The following is a 23,013-nucleotide window of genomic DNA, read 5'->3' as shown; positions in this document are numbered from 1 at the left end:
TGTTGATAGTTCTTCTGTGGCGAAACTCTGGGAGCTTGATATTATTGGGATAACCGATCCTGTAGAAAAATTGACACGAGAGGTAGCGGCCAAGGAGGCTAAGAATTTTTTCTATGAGACTATCCGATGTGACAACGAAGGTAGGTATGAGGTTATGTTACCTTGGTTGAACAAGCATCCTTTAATTTCAGATAATTTAGTTGTCGCTAGAAGAAGGTTAGATACTACTTTAAATAAGTTGAAAAAGTCAAATTTGTTTGAATCGTATAATTTAATATTCAATGAGTGGTTGAACGAGGGTGTGATCGAAATAGTAAATAATCCCGAAGAGAATAATTGTGTGACTAGTGTTACTGATGAGAATGAGTTGAGAAAGTTCGTATCAGAAGCAACTGCCATCATGGAGGAAGCTAAGATGGATTTGAGAGGGTGGAAGTCTTCTGGTAGTACAAAAACAGTTGTCCCTGTTCTTGGTCTTCTCTGGGACTCCTCAAGAGACACACTAAAAATCAATGGTGAAATTTTTCAGGGAGTGGTCGGAAAAGAACCCATAACTAAGAGACTGATGCTTTCTGTAGCTCAGAGTATATTTGACCCTATTGGTTTTACATGTCCAGTATCTCTGTTCCCTAAACTGTTGCTGCAGAAACTTTGGGAAAAGCGCCTGGGATGGGATGCACCAGTCGAGAATGACATGGCTGAGGAATTTTGTCAATGGGTTACTCATCTTCCTGAACTGTCGAGTATTGAGATTCCACGTTGGATCCAGGCTGGGCCCATTGAAGCTGACCATTGGAGTTTGCACACCTTTTCAGATGCAAGTAAGAAAGCTTATGCAGCCGTAGTGTTTTTGAGAGTTCTTCGGAATGATGGTGTTTCGATTTTTCTTATAGCAGCTAAGAGTCGTGTGGCTCCTTTGAAGAAGATTTCTATACCTAGATTGGAACTGTTGGCAGCCACTATTGGTGCTAGACTTTATCAGTCAGTCAAAAGACAATTTTCTCAGCATGTTGAGTCTTATTTTTGGAGTGATTCCACTACGGTTCTTTCTTGGATTCAACGTAAGGATGACTGGTCTGTTTTTGTTTTTAATAGAGTTCAGGAGATTAGAAATTTAGCCAATGCTGAGTGTTGGAAATATGTGCCTGGTTCTCTCAACCCTGCCGATCTTCCATCAAGAGGCTGTGGTGTTCGGCAATTGTTCGAATCTCGATGGTGGGAGGGCCCGGAATGGTTGTACAGAAACGAAAATTATTGGCCCCAACAAAAAGTAGAGGTTGATGAAGAAGAAGTCGGCACTGAGAAAAAGAAAAAAGCCATTTCGTCACTATTGAATATGACGTCCGACGATTGGCACCTGCGTTACTTTTCTCAGTACACAAAACTGTTAAGAATGATGGCTTGGACGCTACGATTTTGTTACAATACGAGAAATTCAAATGGAAAACTTACAGGCGAATTGGTAGCGGAGGAAATCGACAAAGCCGAAATGTTTGTGTTGAAGTTAGTGCAGAAAGAAGCGTTCGGTTCAGATACGAAACGAATTTCCTCGCTAAACACGTTTGTCGATGAATTTGGACTTATACGTTTAAAAACTCGCGTTACCGAGAGAATTGACACGGAAGATTTTCGTCTGCCTATCTTACTTCCGGGTGAACATTTTATAGTGCGCAAGTTGATTTTGAGCTTACACAAAAACTCTTGTCACGTTGGTACACAGGGACTGCTTAGTTTGCTCCGCGAAAAATATTGGACTTTGGGGGGTAGACGGATTGTGCGGTCCATTTTAAAAGAATGTGGTGTGTGCAAGAGACAAGATGGGAAATCGTTCGAAGTACAAACGCCTTCATTGCCGGCCGATAGAGTTCGAGATGCTGCAGTGTTTGAGATTTCCGGGGTGGACTTAGCTGGGCCTCTTTACTTGAAATCGGGCGAGAAGGCATGGATTTGTTTGTTCACTTGTGCCGTTTATCGCGCAGTTCATCTGGAACTCGTTACCTCCTTGTCAACAAATGCATTTATTCAAGCTTTCCGTCGCTTTGTTGCCAGGCGTGGACGCCCGAGAACGGTTTATAGTGACAATGGAACGAATTTTACGGGACTTGAGAACGCGCTTAAGCAATTGGACTGGAACATGATCGCGGAATATAGTTCTACACAACGTATTAAGTGGCGTTTCAACCCCCCTACAGCTGCATGGTGGGGTGGATTTTGGGAGCGATTAATAGGTATTGTGAAAGGACTTTTGCGAAAAGTTTTGGGTCGAGCGTCTCTCAATTATGAAGACTTATTGACATTGTTGTGTGATTGTGAGAGTATAGTCAACTCGCGGCCATTGACGTATATTTCGGATGATCCTACTGAGTTAGCCGCGTTGACGCCAGGTATGTTTTTACGTGAGCAAGTCAGTTACGAGTTGCCGGATTGTGATTTGCTAGAGCAGAATTCTCTCACACGCAAAATACGCCGTTTGCAAGAGTTGAGAAGTCATTTGCGAAAAAGATTTCGTGCTGAATATCTGGCTCAACTCAAAGCGGGAACGAAGAAGACGAAAGTGTCTAAAGTGTCTATCGGGGATGTCGTTTTAGTAGGCAACGAAAACATCAAGCGTCTTCAGTGGCCTTTAGGAAAAGTTATTGGACTTTTACCCGGTAGAGATAATCAGGTGCGGTTAGTTCGTCTTGCGACAGCACAAGGCCAACTTCTGAGACCGTTGCAAAGGCTTTACCCAGTGGAAGTCGTGGAGGCAGTTACTGCTGGCGAGAATATCCAGGGCATTACCCTACGGGATGCGGCTCCAAAGACAGTGCCTCAAGAGAACGGTTGTCAGCTCCAGGCTGAGGAAGAATCAAGTGAAATAAGTGCGGGAGTGACAAAAAGCAGAGCACCCGATCTAAATGAAAGATGTACGCGAAGTGGCCGGGTAGTTAAAACTCCTGTAAGATTCAAGTGACATTTTCTTGACTTGATTTTTTCATGACTCTGTTTGTTTTTGATATATTTTACTTTTTACTTTATTTGATATTTTATTGTAATTTTTCGTGACTCTGTATTTTTTGAGAAATTTTGTCAAATTCCCCAAGGTGGGAGAATGTCGAGTCATTATAAAATATGGCAGTGTCCGTGTTTAAAAGATATTTCTGCTTTATACATACGGCGAGCCATATGGTTTGTTTTTCGTTGTTTTAAGGTGAAGGGATGATGGGCTTACTAGCCTGCCCACTTGAGATTGAAACGATAAGAATGTATTGCAGTTTTAAGGAATGTGTAGATATTGGATATTATGTTTTTAAGTCAGTCGAGTTTGTAACATTCTTCGGATAACATCCAAATAAAAACTTTATTTTAAGCTACACTTGCGTATTTTTAATAGGGGTAACTTTCTGTAAACGAAAGTTATTTTCTTTAATTTGATTTCGAACCAGGGATCTTTGCGTGAAGTAACTCGTGGACGTCCCTACGTAACAGAAATCATCATACAATATATTTTTTAACTCACTTATTCTTAACTAGTTGATATTACTTTCAAATTAAAGCAAAACGGATAAACTCCATAAACTGAGAGGCAAAATGTAAAAAATCGAACTTTTGGAGGCAAAACAGATAAAATCCATTTTCAAAATAATAATTGAGTCCCTTGGAGATTTTTTGAGATCTCAAGATTTCTGCTCAATAATTTGCACTTTTAAATATTAAATATCTTAATATGAAGCAACCACCGTTTTGCCCCTTTCTCAAAAGTGACATCTTTGGGGTTAACTCGTTTTAGTGTGGTAGGTAGTATTATTGTACCTACACAAGAAAGAAAAAAAGGAATCATGCATGAATTACAGAGAGATCTCACTGATCAACACTACCTATAAAATATTGGCTTCGGTATTAAAAAGATTATTACCATACGCCGAAGAAATAGTTGGTGACTACCAGTGTGGTTTCAGGCATGGAAGATCGACCATTGATCAAATATTTACAATAACACAAATGCTTGAAAAGTATTAGTCTAAGAGCTACAGCCGAAAAATCATCGTCATAAGTAATATGGAGTTTGGCATGTGAAATGTGCCTATTGTGTATTGATAATTATGACCCCTTTCAGGCTGACACCTCAGTGGATACAGGAAGTAGCAATAAGGGATGAAAGGGGAAAGTTAGTGTAGTCTTTAAAGGTTTTCATCTCCTATTTTGTTAAACCTCCATCGATTTGCATGAAAATTGGTGACTAGTTAGAGCATACCCCAAGAAATAAAAATGATTTGATGCCAACTTACCCTTTTACCCTGGGGGTGGATACCACCCCTTCTCGGGGGTGAAAACTATTTTATTAAAAATAACCCCACAAATCGATAGAGGGACAAATTATAAATAAAATTTGTTATATCATGTTATTAAAATAAATCAATACTTTTTGAGTTATTAAAGATCAAAGATTTGTCTGTTTAAGAGCACATGCGTGAAGTTACGGATTATAAAAAGAACATATTAATTAATTGTATGTTACTAAAATATTATTTTTATATTATTTCGATATTATAAATTTAGGAAAAGTGTATTCGAATAAGTCAAATGTACCCATTATTGGACACCCCCAGTTTCTGGACGTATTCAGTTTATATTGATAAAAAAAATTCAATTAAATATAGAAATAATATAAAAATAATATTTTACTAACATACAATTAATTAATATGTTCTTTTTATCATCCGCAACTTCACGCATATGCTCTTAAATAGACAAATCTTTGATCTTTAATAACTCAAAAAGTATTGATTTATTTTAATAACATGATATAACCAATTTTACTTAAAATTTGTCCCTCTATCGATTTGTGGGGTTATTTTTAATAAAATTGTTTTCACCCGCGGGAAGGGGTGGTATTCATTACCAGGGTAAAAGTGTAAGTTGGCACCAAATCAGTTTTATTACTTGAGGTATGCTCTAACTAGTCACCAATTTTCATGCAAATCGATGGAGGTTTAACAAAATAGGAGGTGAAAACCTTTAATGACTGCACTTTCCTCTTTCATCCCTTATTGCTACTTCCTGTATCCACTGAGGTGTCAGCCTGAAAGGGGTCATAATTGTCAATATACAATGGACACATTTCACAGGAAAAACTCCATATTACTTATGACGATGATTTTTCGGCTCTAGCTCTTCGTCTATATTGGAGTATAATCAGGACCTGCATCAGATCGTTATAGATTTCAAACAGGCTTATGATTCAATTAATCGTGCAACATTATGGAAGGCAATGATCGAGCTCGGCGTAACCAAGAAATTAACTGCGGTAACACAAATGTGTGTAACTCCTTAGCACAAGTTAGAATAGGGCGGAAAATATCAAATGCTTTCTGCGTAAATTCTGGGCTGTGACACGGAAATCCGTTGTCCCCATTGTCGTTTAACCTGGCCTTAGAATATGTCATGCGAAAAATGTATCTAAAAATCAAACCAGACATAACTAATCGGGGAGCAAAAATCATACTCGCTTTTGCCGAGGACTTAGATGCAGTGACAAATCAACATTAGAAGTTAAGGATATTTTCTCGAGCTTTGAAGAAGCTACATTAAACATCGGTCTAAAAATAAATGAAGACAAAACAAAATACGAAGCAAACTGTGAGTCCATGGACTATCAGTTGCTTTTCAATTGTTTAAAATACCATTTGAAAATAGTAGGTAAGTATATCAACATCATACATATACCTTTTATTTTATATTTAAGTGTCATCACGATAATGTTCCCCAGTTAATTGAAATCACACAAATTAGTTCCGTCAGTTTTTTCTGCTCTGCCTCTTTGTAACTGGATTCGTAATTTATTTTTTATCTAAATTCAGATCGTATACGCAGTAATGTGTTCAGATGCAGTAATGTGTTCAGATGCAGTTGACAATGCTTCGGTTTCTTGTTTTATTTTTGCTAAATTCTGCGAAGGGGGAGTGGGTGGAGATTTCGTCAATTGCTTCAAAACGTAATCATTCACGTAAGTTTAAATTGTTATATTTTCATTGAAAATTCTAAAAATCAACAATGTAGGTTTCTTCTTTTGTTATCATGGTTAATAATCGTAAATATTTTAAGAATTTATTAATTTTTTTAAATGACATTTTTCAAAATGAACATCGACATATACACAAGTGATAGCGTATAGATTAAGCGGTCGGGGACAGGCTGTTATCCTGGGTAATATCATTATTTTCAGGGGCGGCTAGTGACAGTAGAAGGTGGTGAGGTACACTATACCTGAGGAATTTTATTATGATGATTAGCTTTTCTTTAATGACCGGAAGGTCGATTTTGTGACGTCATAACGCTAGGACGAAGCTAGGACAAATAATCCCGGACAAAAAATCCCCACAAATTATCCCTGGACAAAAATCCCCAGACAAATAATCCGCGGACAAAAAATCGCCGGACAAATAATCTCCGGACAAAAAATCCCCACAAAAAAATTCCGGGCAAATAATCTCCACTAATTATTTAGACAAAATATCCCCACAAAAAATTCCGGACAGAAAATCCTTAAGAAATATTGGCTGCCGATTAGTTCTCTAAAAGTTTTCCCGTGAATGCGATCGAATCAGATGCTTTCAGCCTCAGTGTATAGAGTTATTTTGAATTCCAATTCCATATCAAAAACTTCAAATTTTTCGTAACAAAAGAGAGTTTTTTAAAAAATCGTGGAAGATATGGGGAATGAGGTAATGCTGTGAGAATCATGTTCCAATATTATTTGCTTAAATCTTTTGCACACTCTGATTTGAATAACTATGTTCAAAACATTGCCATTGTCCAAAAAAATTTGTGGAGATTATTTGTCCGGGATTTTTTGTGGGGATTTTTTGTCCGGGGATTATTTGTCCGGGGATTTTTGTGGGGATTTTTTGTCCGGGGATTATTTGCCGAACCCTCGCTAGGGTGTCTACAGAACGGCGCCGTTTTTATTTTATTCAATGCTTGCAAACGATATTAAAATATTAAATAAAAATTTTATTCGCAAAAGAATAGCAACGAAAGCTCTAAGCCTACAACAGGTTTACACTCATAGGAGCTGTTTTTTAGCTAAAAATAATTACTATAATACCACATATCAAACCAATATGAATCAGATGTTTCGCCCTTCCTTGGTCTCATCAGCGTTGTACAGCCATATTAAGAAAACTTTACATTACATACTACATGACAACAAACGGACAACTGATTCTGTTAATATTAATCAGTTGCCAAAATGAAATTATTGTACGCAAACAATATACCCATAAACACGTGATAATTTCATTTTAGAACCAATCTTATATTGTAAATGTATTGAATATAGGGAAATACAAACAAGCAAGTAAGCAAATTACTGTTACATTATAAGATTGATTTTTATGTTAAGTAAACTACGGGTTAAACATCGTTTTTTTGGTATTTTATTTTATGTTTTTTTTTTTATAAAAAGCGTGCTTATAAGAAAATAAATCATTATAAAAGAAAGCATGATTTCTAATTTTTTTATTTATTGATTTAACTGGCATTGATAAATGCCACACAGCCAGTACCTATGACATTGATAAAATCTTCTAAACATAATCTAAACTTCTAAACTAATATAAAACTATATCTAAAACTACTTTACAATACTACAATACAAGCGTCCATAGCAAATAAGGGAAGCAAGGTCAAGTACCTAACTTCATATGTAACTAAAAACACACATGTTTGAAGCATGCCTCATGGATAGATGAATTTCGTTCCCAGAATTGGTGGCACATTTTTCAAATTTTGCCGCTTTTACTGTCCCATTTTAAGAAATGGTAGTATGCTAGACAAGGAGGTTTATGAAGCATGCCTCGTCTGTAATGATTTGAGAAAGTTGGAATGAGATGCATGATGCATATAATACTGGCAAATGGAAGATGGAACAAAGATAAAGAGTCAGGGCCGGACCGATAAAGTTATTTAGGAAATTTCAAAAAGCTAAATTATATTTAAAAAACTGATTATGAAATAACGAAATAACGTAAATAGTCGATTGATATACCTACTGGTGAGGCACTGCCTCATAGGACAAGCCGCCACTGATTATTTTGTCTTGTATATCGACTCTTATCTCCTTCAAGCGTGACAGAATTTACTGTTTTATAGCAAGGATTCGACAAATTTTTATTGGGTGGTAATCCTTAAGTGTATCATAGAGTTTTGTTATTTAAATTAATTTGTTATTAACTTAATTTATTGTTTTACTGATTTATTTGCTTTTATTGAATACCTGAATTCTTCTGCTTGTAGTGCCTATCCGTTTCGGATGTTGGCGACCATCATGGCAATCTGAATTTTGCACAATGCTGCTCTGAAAATATTTGTGGTTGTCATCGTTTTTTTCTATACCTACTTTTCCCTGTAAAATTAGTTACAGCAATCCATATTTTCCTCATGCTGTGACCGAGGTATTCGATTTTGGCTGTTTTTATCGTGGTTAACAGCTTTTTTGGCATTCTTAATAAGACGTTTTGATTATTAACGTGGTCGGTATAATATATCTTCAGGATTCGACGATAACGCCACTAGCTGAAAGCCTAAATTTTTTTGTACATATGTAACGTCTATCCAGGACTCAACTCCCTAAAACAGTATAGGGAAGATCGTAGTAACCTGATTTTTATGGCTATTGATAAATTATGACATTTGAATAGATTAGCCATTTTTTGAAATGCAGATCGTACTTTCTCTATATTTAGTGAAAGTCTCCATCTATTCCTTACTTCTGTGATCCTATTTATTTACTTCTGGGGGGCTTCATAACAGTCAGTGTATACAGTTGAGTCCACGAGTCTTTGCCCGTGCGTCGTCATTTAAAACATACGAAAGTGACAGAAAGTGGGTATTATTCCGATTACGGGTTATACTTAGTATAAAATTTGACGTTATCAAATAAATAGAATGTCAAATTTAAGTTTTGATTTAAAATTTTGGTGCATAATTACAGCTGCGTTTGAAGTAGCTTAATAAATTCTTTTATTATCATTGAATAATAAATAAATAAACAATTTATAAAAAAAAACTAATAACATATTTTCTTTTTGTTATTTTATTCACTTTGGCGGAACATTAAACACAAGCATTCCTTAACTGTGTCAAGTATTGTACGTTGTCAAAATTTGTCGTAAAATAACATAAACTTATCATAAAAATTCTAACTCCAATATAAAATTAGTTGTGAAAACAACTGTTTGTAGGTATGCTATAAAAATCTTCAAAATGCAAAAATTCGACAAAATATCAGCAAAAAATTCAACAAACTGATAGCCACAAAAGTAAACAAACCAAAACGTCAGAAATTGCACTTAAAACATATTAAAAGAAAAATTAAAATCGTCTTTCTTTGTACCTATCTCTTTTCAATGCACTGAGTCTAGATCGTTCATAAAAATGTGTTTTTACTTAATAACAGGCGACAGCTGGTTTGTCATTAGTTTCATGCGTGAAAGAGAATGATGCTAGATAAAAATTATGTGTTTTATCTCGCCAGGTATTAATGACGCACGGGTAAAGACTCGTGGACTCAACAGTACAGTACAGTTGAGTCCACGAGTCTTTACCCGTGCGTCATTAATACCTGGCGAGATAAAACACATACTTTTTGTCTAGCATCATTCTCTTCCATGCATGAAACTAATGACAAAATCACAAACCAGCTAACGCTGTTATTCAGTAAAAGCACATGTTATTTTTATGAACGATCTAGACTCAGTAAATTGAAAAGAGATAGGTATAAGAAAAGACGATTGATTTTACATATTTTAAGTGCAATTTCTGACGTTTTGGTTTGTTTACTTTTGTGGCTGTTAGTTTGTTGAATTTTTGCTGTTATTTTGTTGAATTTTTGCATTTTGAAGTTTTTTATAGTATACAAACAGTTGTTTTCACAACTAATTTTATATTGGACTTTGAAATTTTATGGTAAATTTATGTTATTTTACGATTAATTTTGACAACGTACAAAGCTAACTTCATTGACTCAGTCAAGGAATGCTTGTGTATAATGTTCCGCCAAAGTGAATAAAATAACAAAAAGAAAATATGCTATTGAATTTTTTTATAAATTGTGTAATACCCACTTTCTGTCACTTGCTGTTGCGTTTAGTAAATTTCTGACTTATTTCGTATGTTTTAAATGATGACGCAAGGGTAAAGATTCGCGGACTCAAGTGTACCATCATTGTGTCGTCCGCGTATTTGTTGTTATTGATTGTTATTAACAGGATATACCTAGATAGATTTATTACATGTTTTACCTCGGTTGTTCAGTTCTTCATATCTTATAAATTTTTTTAGTGTAATGTTAACTTGTAGTTTCTCTGTTATTCCATCCAAGGTATATACATATTTGCGTTTGTCTTCGGCATATTAGTATCTGATGAGCAACAAACACACCAAAAATGTCATACTGCCAGAGGAGTACAAACTCTTTTCATGGCAGAAAAGGTAGTTCATCCCTTTTAAATGCGTATTAGCTACACCATCATTATTTAATAAAAATATTATAAATTATTTTAGAGCACAAATTGTATAAAACTACTACTCCATCAAGTATGGAAGCAGTAATGAGAACTCCATTTTCAAAATCGTACCCAACTACAACACCTGCATACCATGAGATGAAGAGAAAAGAATTTGTCGAGGACAACAATTATTTTGAAGGTTTAGATATATACCCTAACAGTTCTTTCATCGATGCAGACATTGATGTCAGTGATGATAAAATTAGATATAACGAAGAACCAATAAACGAAATACCTTACAATGGATTTTTCACATTTCTGCAAATGACTCAGAAGAATTTGCTAAAACTGACTGCACGTGAAAGCAAAATGAGTGTTCTAAAACATTTAAGGAACACTTTATTAAGTAATTTATGTAAGTTACATTTATTTATTTATTTATTTTTATTAATAGCCCATTGAAATGTTACATTTAGGGTTGCATTTCTTAGAGAAGTCAATTTTATTTTTTTAATGTGTAGGGGGATTCAGTAGAAGCTTAAGTTCAAGTTTTTGGAGTCGCCGCCCTTGTCCCCCGGCCGCCATCTTGGAAAAATGGGTGCAAAGGGCTTTCGCACTGTATCTCCTAAACTAGCAACCATACAGAAAATTTAATTATACATAAAATGTAGAAAATTAAATTTTCTACAATTTTATATGTATTACTTTTTATCGTTAAGTGACCAACAAAAAAGTTATAAACAAAAATAAGAGAAAAATTTTGTAAGACGTTTCTTTTTGGAGTTTATAACTTTTTTTCGTTCATTTTACAATAAAATAACATCATACCGATTTTGTAGAGAATTTTTCAACGAATAATTTCCACTATAAAGTTGTTTAATTTTATTTTTAATTTGGTTTTACAGCGCTCCAAACTTGACCAGATTCTCAAATTCTCATAGGAATACAATAAAAACAAAACCTTTGGCTTACTTTTCTATCTATTTATTTATTATGATTTTAACATTATTATGCTATTATTAGGCTATTTTTGACCTTTTTCCCGGCCACCTATGAGGTAGAGTCTGGAGGCGCGTTTTTTGTGTGGCATCACCAAAAGGCTTAATCCACAGACCTAATCCCTAGACAAAATAGTATTATTTATTATTATATGTTGAAAAGATCTATCGTAGTTACTATTTTTTTCATTTTTTTCGATGGTCCAGGCTGCAAGTCAAGATCTGAATCAGTATCCGAGGTGAATTTTTGAGGTATAATGAGAGTTAGAGTTGGCGTCATTGTCGGTAATTCATCTACCAATTAATTTTCTTCAATAATTAATGTTGATATGTCCACGATGTTGCTGCAACTTTCACCACCATAATAGAGGCACACTGCTGAATATTTGAACTCTGCTTTGCGGCAACCACATGCACTTCCAGTTTCCATTGCATCTGCTAAAGATGAATTTCATAAGCTCGGGGGTACTGGAGGCTTGGAAGTTTGGATTGGTATCCAAAATTTTCCATGCTTTTTCCAGCCCCAATTTTCTGGATTACAATGTTTACCGAGCCATGACTGAATCTGGTGATACACTCGGAGTCTGGAAACGGACTGCATCTTGTGTTGGAGGAAATGAGAAGAGATTAAATGCATTTTTGTCACTGTTTTAGCGAATCGTTTGTATCTCAGGGTTTCCAGAGAATCGTCTTTATTTCCGCCATATAGACGAAAAACGTTCGCCGACAACAGTGAGTAAAGATGGTTCGACTTTCCCACTGACAAATAATTTTTCCCAGAGGTTTCTTACAAATAAAATAACCACCACACATGATGCGCTCTTACAAAAAACACAAAATACTTATCTAATCACAAAAATATAAATTTCACCCACAAGACTCTCGATAGTATTATCTTCAAAACTCAAAATACTTTTCACAATTTTTAATACGACTGCACGTGGCCAAATAGGTAGCACAACTGTAAGGATAAGTTAAGTAGAGGGAACCGACTGCTGTGCCACCTAGGATAAATTATAATAATAAAAGTAATAGAAGGCAGATATTCAGTCCGGTACGGAAGAAAATTGATGTAATTGCAAATTTTGTCAATTCCTGTTTATTGCGCAATTAACTTCTAAAATACTATGTAAAGATGATACAAAAAGACCAAACTGTAGAAATGTGCTGAGCCACTATAGGATAGTTGCGTCGTTACTGAAATACGCGCTATGTTAGACCTTGTTGAAGATGCATAATGACGCAACTGTAGATAGGGTTGAAAATGGGGCGATTAAATTAAGATAATGCAATTCGAACCAATATCGATGAAAATAAAAGCCATCGTTGTCAAAAAACAAACGCTATACCGATGCTCCTGGACGATTACTCTTTATTTAATCCCTATTTTAAATATTTAAAAATCGTTTTTTTGAAGAATTTTGCATTTTGCGGTTGCGTCATTCTTCTTCTGTACCAGCGAATTTGTCCTCAAACAACTTCTTGAGCCTTTTCTATTTATGCTTATGGTTTTGAGTTTTATAGTGGGGAGAAAGGTCAAAAATAGATTAATAATAGCATAGGAATGTTAAAATCATAATACATTGTATAAATAAAAAAACATAGATATAGATAAAAAAGTAAGCCTAACATTTTGTTGTTGTTGTATCCTTATGAGCATTCGAGAATCTGGTCAAGTTTGGAGCGCTCTAAAACCTAGATAAATAAATAGAATTAGACACCTTTATAGTGGAAATTGTTTACTGAAAAACCCTCTACAAAATTGCTAAAATGTTATTTTATTGTAAAATAAACTGAAAAAAAGTTATAACCTCCAAAAGGAAACTTGTTAAAAAAGTTTTACTTATTTTTGTTTATATCTTCTTTGTTGGTCCCTTGACGATAAAAAAGAAACAAAATTGTAGAAAATTTAATTTGCTACATTTTATGTTTTATTAGATTTTTCGTAGGGTTGGTAGTTTATGAGATATAGTGCGAAACCCCTTTCCACCCGTTTCCCAATATGGCGGCCGGGGGACAAGGGTGGCGACCCCAAAAACTTGAACTTAAGCTTCTACTGATCCCCCCTACACATTAAAAAAATAAAATTGACTCCTCTAACAAATGCAAGGTATGGCCGAAAATATTTAACATTTTAATGGACTATAAAACTTATAAATAAATGTTTTAATAATTAGAAGTCGCTACGCAGCGTCTAAAAGCAAATTATTGTTTATAATTTTGTTAGTAAGACAGTTTTCTTTTTAATTCAGAGCAGACCATAGGCCTTTCTGAAGAATTAAAAAGAGTGAAACGTACGTAAGAGGATGATGGTCGCCTGTGAAACAATGAAATTTTAGCTGTCTTTCATTTTCTATTAGTTTTACTCCTGTCTGAGTACAAGGAAGCAAGATTCGATGGAATTTTACCTAGATAAATAGACGGGCTGTGAAATGCAATCTTAGATTCCCCCTAGTCTGCTTTTATTCGTTCGTAAAGTTCGTTTAAGTTGCAAATTTTACAAGGCACGAATTTTTGTTGTCACCAGAACTTGGTTTTAAAGTAGAAGTCTTTACATTTTCAGATCTAAAACTTCTAGTTGTTTTTATTAGATTAGACCACACAGTATAAAAGCAAATTATTGTCTCTAGTTTTGCTTAGTAAAACAGTTCGTTTTCTATTTGATTCAGGGCAGACCATAGGCCTCTCTGAAGATCTCAAAAGAATGAAACAGAATGAAATACAGTCGAACCCGCTTATTGGAATAGCCTTCGTGCCAAGCAAAAATATTCTTATAACCGGGATATTCTAATAACCGATCATTGGTGGCAAGCTGAAATAATACGTTATAACAGTACATACTACGTCAATATGTATATGCATAATATGGTTTTAGGTCTTTTTATGTCAATAAAAATTTATGATCTATTTACTAAAATAATTACGAAACGATTAGAAAATAAATTGGAATTGAGTTTTAGAAAAGACTTTCGAACAAACGGTCAACTATTGGTAATAAATAATCTTATAGAAAAATGCTGTTTCTAAAAACAGCCAAGTGGGTGACAATATGTCCCTATAGAAATTTGTAGACAACTGAAATTAGTTTATGACCTTGTCGGCGAACGATTAAATTTTCTGTGGGAAAGGAGCGTTTACTCATAACACAGTAATAAAGTGTTTATTAGGTTCCTGACAAACCGCAATAATATACAAAGCAGCAGGCTTTCGAAGCTCTTATCGACAAACCATTATACCAAGCAAATTTTAAATTTTTAGGAAATTGTAAGTAAAAATTTATTCGTTGACCTGAAAAAATTATTCTATTATGCGGTATTAGTTTACTAAACAATATTCCAATAAACGGATAAATTTATTAAAGGGTAAATGGAAACGTTTCGGGACATCGAATTTATATTCCATAAACCGGGATATTCCTATAACCGGTACTGTAATAAGCGGGTTCGACTATATTAACTGTCTTTCATTAGATTTATTTATTTTCAGTTGGTAAAACATTTAATTCAAATAATGATTGTGTTTCTTGTTGATATTTTTAGACTACCAAATTACAAAATTATGGAAACCGCGGAATAATAGACCGCAGACTGATCGACAAGCCAGGGGATATAAAGATGACCACGAAATGGAATTTCCTTCCAACGAAGGGGCACTGATGACTATTAGCTTTCTCACTTTTGCGGTGTTTTTAATCAAGTTGGTTATTGTAAGTATTTTTTCAGCCTATAAAATCAACGCCAGAATATAATCTTGGTTCTTTTAATCGTAAACGTTACATATTGTTATAGTCTGGGCAGATTATCGGAGAATAGGCCATTTTTGGGAAAAGTTATTTACCAGCAATTTTATTGCTGGAATCGAATCTTATGATTGTATAGAGGGTGTCCAGAAACTTTACCGACAAAGGAAGACAGGGGATTCCTTAGCTAATTTTAAGACAATTTAACCAAATTCACCTGGTCCGAAAATGCTTCTTAAGGGAGCTAGAGCTATTTGAAGATGGCGTCTGGTAATTAGTTTTTCTTAAATACCCCCAGAATGCTTCTAGTTAGAAAAAAATTGGTACACATATTTATCTTCCAGAGATAAATCGATTCCATATATTGCGAATTTATAGTACCGGTCATACGCGTCCGTTTTGGGTAGGTTAACGATTATTTTATCGCATAACTTTTTTGTCTTTAAATTTTAAGCATTTTTCACTTTGGATTATTAAATTGTGAGGTATTATAGTACTAAAAGGTACTCTTGATTTAAGTCGGTAGGACACACTGTTTTCTAGAAAAATCGATTTGAAAATTTTTCGTCTCTTGAATTTGAAAAAAAATGAAAAAAAATGAAAAAAAATTAAAAAAAACGGTGTATTTTACCAAATTAAATCAAGAGCTACTTTTACTACTAGAATACCTCAACCTTAATAATCTAGTGTCAAAAATGCTTATGAGATAAAATAACGGTTGACCTACCCAAAACCGACGCATACGACCGATACTAGAAATTCGCAATTAATGAAATCGATTCATCTCTGGAATATAATTAAACGTGCAAGTTTTCGTTTTTCTAAATAGTTTTTTTTTTTAATTTTAAAAAACGAAAAATTTTCAAATCGATTTTTCTAGAAAACGATGTGTCCTATCGACTTAAAACATGAGTAGCTTTTAGTACAAGAATACCTCACAATTTAATAATCCAGAGTCAAAAATACTTAAAAGTTAAAGACAAAAAAGTTATGCGATAAAGTAACCGTTGCCCTACCCAAAACGGACGCCTATGACCGGTACTAGAAATTCGCAATGGATGGAATCGATTTATCTCTGGAAGATAAATAAGCATACCAATTTTTGTTTTTCTAAATAAAAGCGTTCCGGAGATATTTAAGAAAAACTAATTACCAGACGCCATCTTCAAATAGTGAGTTCAAAAAGTGAGTTGGGTTAAATTGTCTTAAAATTATCTGAGGAATCTCCTGTATTCGTTTGTCGGTAGAGTTTCTGGACACCCTGTATATTAATAATATAGGTATGCAAAGTCCGCAGATAGTGTGTTGTATGTCCGTAAATCGTGTTTTTTCAATTTTTGCTCTATAACTCCAAAGATTTTAACTTTACACCAAAAACACTTAAATAAAAATTCACCGTAATAAAATTCTGCATAGAGACATGTTTTTCTCGATTTACTTCGACGAAAATTTTCCCCGGAAATTGCGGGTTTTTCCAACAAATCTTTAATTTTCAACCAAAATTTTAGATAAGTAATTGTTTATCAATAATTAAATAACTTGGTAATATAAAAGCTCTTTTCGTATAGATAAAAATTCCAGAAGCCGATGGAAATTGAATTAACAGTTTAGCAACAATTAAATTGTTAAATAAAAATTTACGGTCGCTTTAATAACCACCATAATTATGACACATAATAACTGTGATTTTTGTATAAAAAGACACTGTGTCTATCTAATGTACTTTATAGAATTGAAATTGGACTATTTAAGCGGCCTCAGGAATATTTTAAAATTATAAACAATTTTTTGGCATATAAACAATTAAAATATCTCGGGAAATATTAAATTAAATTAAATCATAAAAACGGTATTGAAAAAAACGGCAGAACGCTTCTTTTAAAAGAAAAAACGTTTAATTGTGATAAGTGGTTCCTGAGATACAACCGGTCAAAGTTGACCGGCATTTACGGCAAAGATATAAACAATAGGATCATAATTTTCGAACCATCACCTTTTTAGTTTTGGCCTCTTTCTCCACACCAATTTCCATATCCTTGAAATACTCATAACATATATTATTATCATAAAAACTATCGATATTACGAGTGAAAATTGCCAAAAATAGCAAAATTTCAATAAAAAATTAGGTTAAAGAAAATGTAATCTCAAAGTTCAAAATCGGTATACGATAAAAAAATGCATTTTCTCGGCTTCCCATGGAGCAATTCTCTTCATTCTTTTTTTGTTCCCAAGTAACTCGAGTAGAGCCATATAACTAACGCATTATTAAATGTCAAACTTGCTTTTATTTTCTTGTAATAAATTAATTTATTGATTATAACAAAAAATTTTAATTTGTTTAAATAAAGATTTTTTAAATAATTTTACAGCTTTGAAATGAGAATATTTGTGTTTTTAACGGTAAAAGGTACACATGTAGTAAGTTTACCTAAAAATGGCTACAACTGGAAAAAATATGTAGTTTTCTTTTCTTATAAATAAATTAATCTATTATAACAAAACAAAAGCAAGTTTGACATTTAATAATTCGTTACTTAGATGGCCCTACTCGAGTTACTTGGGAACAAAAAAAATGAAGAAAATTGCTCCATGGGAAGCCGAGAAAATGCATGTTTTTATCGTATACCGATTTTGAACTTTGAGATTACATTTTCTTTAACCTAATTTTTGATTGAAATTTTGCTATTTTTGGCAATTTTCACTCGTAATATCGATATAGGTCTGGATCCCGCGTATGAAAAAAAAGTTGATTAATAGTAAGCTGAAAATTTGTTAATAGCTTAAGGGTGTCTAGTCGGACAAACTTTGATATATGGGAACACTGGAACAGGGGAAGTTTTAATTGTGGAACAGGTTAAAAATTTGGAACGGCCAGACCACGAAAACGGCACTTGTATTTTGTCCGACAGAACAGACTTAAATTCTTCGAACAAATATTAAACTCTCATGCAAAAATCAGACTGCTATTTATCACCAAATGGGCAGAGCCCCCGTAAGGGCTACTGGCGCCTGTGTGCAAAAAGGATTTTGGCACCCCTTAAGGCATTTTGGTTCATGTTTATTTATTTATTTCTTTGAAGGTAGGTAGGTATCTTGGTAGGAGCTTGAAATAAGACAACAAACTGAACTTTAGAACTCATAATAAGTTTTAATGAGTTTTCCTCGAAAAGTGCTTCATTTTTAGGATATTTTACCTAGAAATATTCGATTTGGAATTTGACGAATAAGACCGTATTTTTCATGAGCTTAAATTTTGGTTTTACTAGGTCCATAGACTTCATGAATATACCATTTTCTTCGTTTTTTCTATGAGCTACATGTTTTTCGATAAAATACTTAGTTTTTGAGTTATTTGCGAAAAACGGTCTAAAAACGTGCTTTTTTTGTTGCAAAATAAACATTTTTACTTGCAAATAACTTGAAAAATATTGATGTAGTTACAAAACTCTATAGAGCAAAAGTTACTTAAAATTAGTCAATTTATCCATTTCCGGGCTTATTTTAAACCTATATTTTTTAAGCCCCGGGAAGGGGAAACTTTTTCCCTCAAGCAAAGGCAACCCACGCCCACGACACAAGTACAACTTTGAAGTGAAGGGAAGTACAACCTAAATCCAAATTTTCATGCAATTCGGTGGTGACCCTGAAAATTACACGGTATCGCCGTATTCCACGTTCATATACTGGGCTATTATATATTATAATATTATAAATACCTATATAGTAATATATTATATTATAATAATTTATTACTATATAGAACAATAAAAAATAGCTATTAATATTAATTATTGTAGTAGCGATATTTTCCGACACTTTGCTGTTGAAAATTCATTAATTACATCGCTAAAATTTATACCATCAAAAATTTCTTGTTCAATTGTTAATATTGCTAGCCCAGGCAATATTTCTTGAAGCATTGATCTTGAAGCATACAGATACAAGCAATGTCAAAAGAATTCTTAGTGAAATGCATACGTTTGAAAGGCTGGAGATTAAATTGTCTGCAAATACTATATACAATATTATATATTGTAAAATTTTTAGGTGGTCAGTATAATTAAGTAATGAAAATAACTTTAACGCTTAGTAGTTTTCAACGCTTTTCATTTGTTTCAAGCTTCTGTCATATGTCGTGTAATCCGTGTATAATATTAGTATACAACATACGACACAAGCTCGAAACAAATGAGAAGCGTTGAAAAACCCCTATTTCAAAACAAATGATTGAAGTATATATCCTTATTATCCTGCTCTGTCAGTCGTTCTTGAAGAACAAAACAACGTTTTAAAAGATCGCTGTCACTTAATTTAAATATGTTTCGTGTGTATTTATACCTAATTCTATTTGATTTCTTAACTTTTGTTTTAAACTTAATTTTTTTTTGCAATTTTTTTTCAATTTTTGACCCTGGGTTTTGGCGCCCCTAAACGATGGCGCCCGTGTGAATTGCACACTTTGCACATATGGTAACGGGGGCCCTGCAAATGGGCGTTTTAATGAGTGGAACATGTAGAATATGTCAAATGACAGGAATTATGACAGGTGATAAATAGCAGTCTGATTTTTGCATGAGAGTTTAATCTCTGTTCGGAGAGTTTAAGTCTGTTCTGTCGGACAAAATAAATGTGCCGTTTTCGTGGTGTGACCGTTCCAAATTTTTAACCTGTTCCACAATTAAAACTGCCCCTGTTTCAGTGTTCCCATATATCAAAGTTTCTCCGACTAGACACCCTTAGCTATTAACAAATTTTCAGCTTGCTATTAATCAACTTTTTTTTCATACGCGGGATCCAGACCTAATAGTTTTTATGATAATAATATATGGTATGAGTATTTCAAAGATATGAAAATTGGTGTGGAGAAAGAGGCCAAAACTAAAAAGGTGATGGTTCGAAAATTATGATCCTATTGTTTATATCTTTACCGTAAATGCCGGTCAATTTTGACCGGTTGTATTTCATTAACCACTTATCACAATTAAACGTTTTTTCTAAAGAAGCGTCCTGCCGCTTTTTTTCCAATACCGTTTTCATGATTTAACTTAATTTAATATTTCCCGAGATATTTTAAATGTTTGTATGCCAAAAAATTGTTTATAAATTTAAAATATTCCTGAGGCCGCTTTAATAGTCCAATTTCAATTCTGTAACGTACATTAGATAGGTACAGTTTCTTTTTATAGAAAAATCATAGTTATTCTTATGTATCATAATTATTGTAGTTTTTATAGCGACCGTAAATTTTTAATTAACAATTTAATTGTTGCTAAACTGTTGATTCAATTTCCATCGGCTTCTGGAATTGTTATCTATACGAAAAGAGCTTTTATATTACCAAGTTATTTAATTATTGATAAACAATTACTTATCTAAAATTTTAGTTGAAAATTAAAGATTTTGTTGGAAAACCCCGCAATTTCCGGGGAAAATTTTCGTCGAAGTAAATCGGGAAAAACACCTCTCTATGCAGAATTTAATTACGGTGAATTTTTATTTGAGTGTTTTTGGTGTAAAGTTAAAATCTTTGGAGTTATAGAGCAAAAATTGAAAAAAAAACACGATTTTCGGGCGCGATTTTGTTTATAAAAAAAGTAGCACATTATCTGCGGACTTTGCATACCTATATTATTAATATATACAATCATAAGATTCGATTCCAGCAATAAAATTGCTGGTAAATAACGTTTCCTTGTATTTCGCTAATTAGCCCAGAGTATTAATAATTTTCAATAATATAATATATCTCCCAGTAATTGTAAATACATTTCGCCAGTCAGATGGGCAGGTGAAAACATTGTCCCACCAGACGGAGACGATCATCAAAAATATCAGTCCATACATTTAATTTTTGTAGAGAAAGTGAAAATTCTCTATCGGAATGCAGACTCCTGGGTGACCATTTTTAAGCCTGAGCTTTTTAAAATTTATAAAGTATACCGGCCGATAAATAGCGGACAATGGGAGAATCTACAATATACATTCATCACCTGCCAGCTTATCTAAATAAAATTCCAACAGAATTCTGCATCCTTAGTACTCAAATATGAGTAAAATAAAATAAAAAAAGACAGATATTAGAATTAATTCGATTCGGGGGCCACCACCCTCGGCTGACCTAGGTTTCTTCTTTTCAGAGTCTTCAGAACATATTTTACGGTAAAATACTTACATTTTATAACTCTGGAAAGCCACAATACAACATTGGAGATCTTACAAAGGCAGACGCCCAAGAGAAAGATCACAGATGAGATTGCTAGATGACTTAAACAGAATAACCAGAACAAATTGGAAGTATGTTGCTCAGGATAGATACCGATGAAAGTAGTTGGTAGGGGTCTATGTCCAAAAATGAACGATAGAAGGCTAAAAAGTGTTCATCCTTTTCTTTGATGATCTCATGTTTCAAAATGCTTTTTCTTGATGTCTAAACTTGTTCTTATTTTCCCCTTCTTCTTACTACAAAATTTATTCTTACTAAGAAGTAATCATCTCTGCCATACATCTCTGCCGTCCAAGCCAATGTTCTAATTGGACGGCAGAGATGTTCGAATAATTGCAAATTTATATTGGAATCAAACAACATCAGTTTTAGTAGATGGTGTGGAATCACAGGCTCTTAATATTAAAAGAGGAGTACGGCAGGGATGCCTCTTGTCATCCCTGCTTTTCAACGTTTACTTCGAAAGAATTTTCAGAAATACACTTTCTAAAAAACAAGAAGGAATACTTGTGAACGGTGAAGTCATCAATAATTTGCGATATGCGGACGATACAGTACTCCTAGCTTCTACGCAAGAAGATCTGCAAACACTACTTGATATTGTCGTTGAGAGTTGTAGGGGGGCAGGATTTTTCCACATTCTCTATTTCACCTGTTTGATTTCGTACGAGTGGTCGTTAAACCATTAACCTTGGATCTTTTGATCACTGAGTGTGTTTCAAAGATCTACATTTTTTGTTTTTAAACATATATTTTACTTACTTTAAGTAATTAGGGAATTAAAACTTGAGACTGTCATTGTCAGATTTGCCGTAGATTTACGCTCCTGCTATGTCTAGGTCTCGAATGTTGTTTTTTGATTGGAATGTGTCTAAAGATATTCAACACATTTTTTTGAGTTTTTTAATGTTTAATAATGCCTTGTGGTTATTCCCTGTGCACTGATATTACTTTAAATTATCGAAATGTGCTAAATCCTCAACAGTAATCTTACAATATTTTATACTTACCTAAGTCTTTGTTTTAGAAACTGGTACAAGCATTAAAAACAAAATACATGATGTCTACAACCACTACAACTACAGTAGCTCCAACTCTCATTTTGTTAAATAGGAAAAAACGCGAAGAATCATTTAACGAAGAAACTGCTAGAATTTTAACATATATTGATACTTTTCCTGATTTTAATTGACTCATGTCTTAAAACGTAAAAGCAATATTTTACATATTAAACAGTTAATAACCGAGCAACATTGTTAAATATTTTAACCTTACCATTTCCGCCCTCTTCTTCAGCCTGTGTTCGTCCACTGCTGGACATAGGCCTCTTCCATTTGCTTCCATCGATTTCTACTCTTGGCAATTCTCATCCACTGCTTGCCCGCGACTTATTTGATATCATCTGCCTACCTCTTATGCGGTCTGCCTACTTCTCGCCTGTTCTCTCTTGGTCTCCAGTTTGTTAGTCTCTGTGTCAATTTTTAGGGATTATCTCGGGCAACATGTCCGACCCATTTCTACTTGAGCCTTGCTATACGTTCTGTGACATCAGTAATCTTT

The 23,013-nt window shown here is 33.9% G+C and overlaps 1 protein-coding gene across 2 annotated transcripts in view; it reads left to right on the top strand.

Moving 5' to 3' along the window:
* LOC114329912 (zinc finger protein 883-like) overlaps positions 1–22,704 on the top strand; it is a 42,624-nt gene extending 19,920 nt beyond the window's left edge. The window contains exons 1-4 of one of the 2 annotated variants that reach the window (XM_028279189.2): positions 5,844–5,986; positions 10,546–10,905; positions 15,028–15,194; positions 22,481–22,704. In XM_028279189.2, the coding sequence (XP_028134990.1) occupies positions 5,884–5,986; positions 10,546–10,905; positions 15,028–15,194; positions 22,481–22,645 (795 nt within the window). In that variant the 5' untranslated portion in view covers positions 5,844–5,883 and the 3' untranslated portion in view covers positions 22,646–22,704. Of the gene's footprint in view, positions 1–5,843; positions 5,987–10,545; positions 10,906–15,027; positions 15,195–22,480 lie in introns of those variants that run through there. The other variant, XM_028279188.2, reaches the window with a different exon arrangement.
* The last annotated feature ends 309 nt before the right edge of the window (positions 22,705–23,013 follow it).

Source organism: Diabrotica virgifera, chromosome 6 (genome assembly GCF_917563875.1).
Source record: "Diabrotica virgifera virgifera chromosome 6, PGI_DIABVI_V3a".
NCBI classification, from domain to species: Eukaryota; Metazoa; Arthropoda; class Insecta; order Coleoptera; family Chrysomelidae; genus Diabrotica; species Diabrotica virgifera.
The sequence above is the reverse complement of the archived record's forward strand: the minus strand, read 5'-3'. Positions and strand labels throughout refer to the sequence as shown.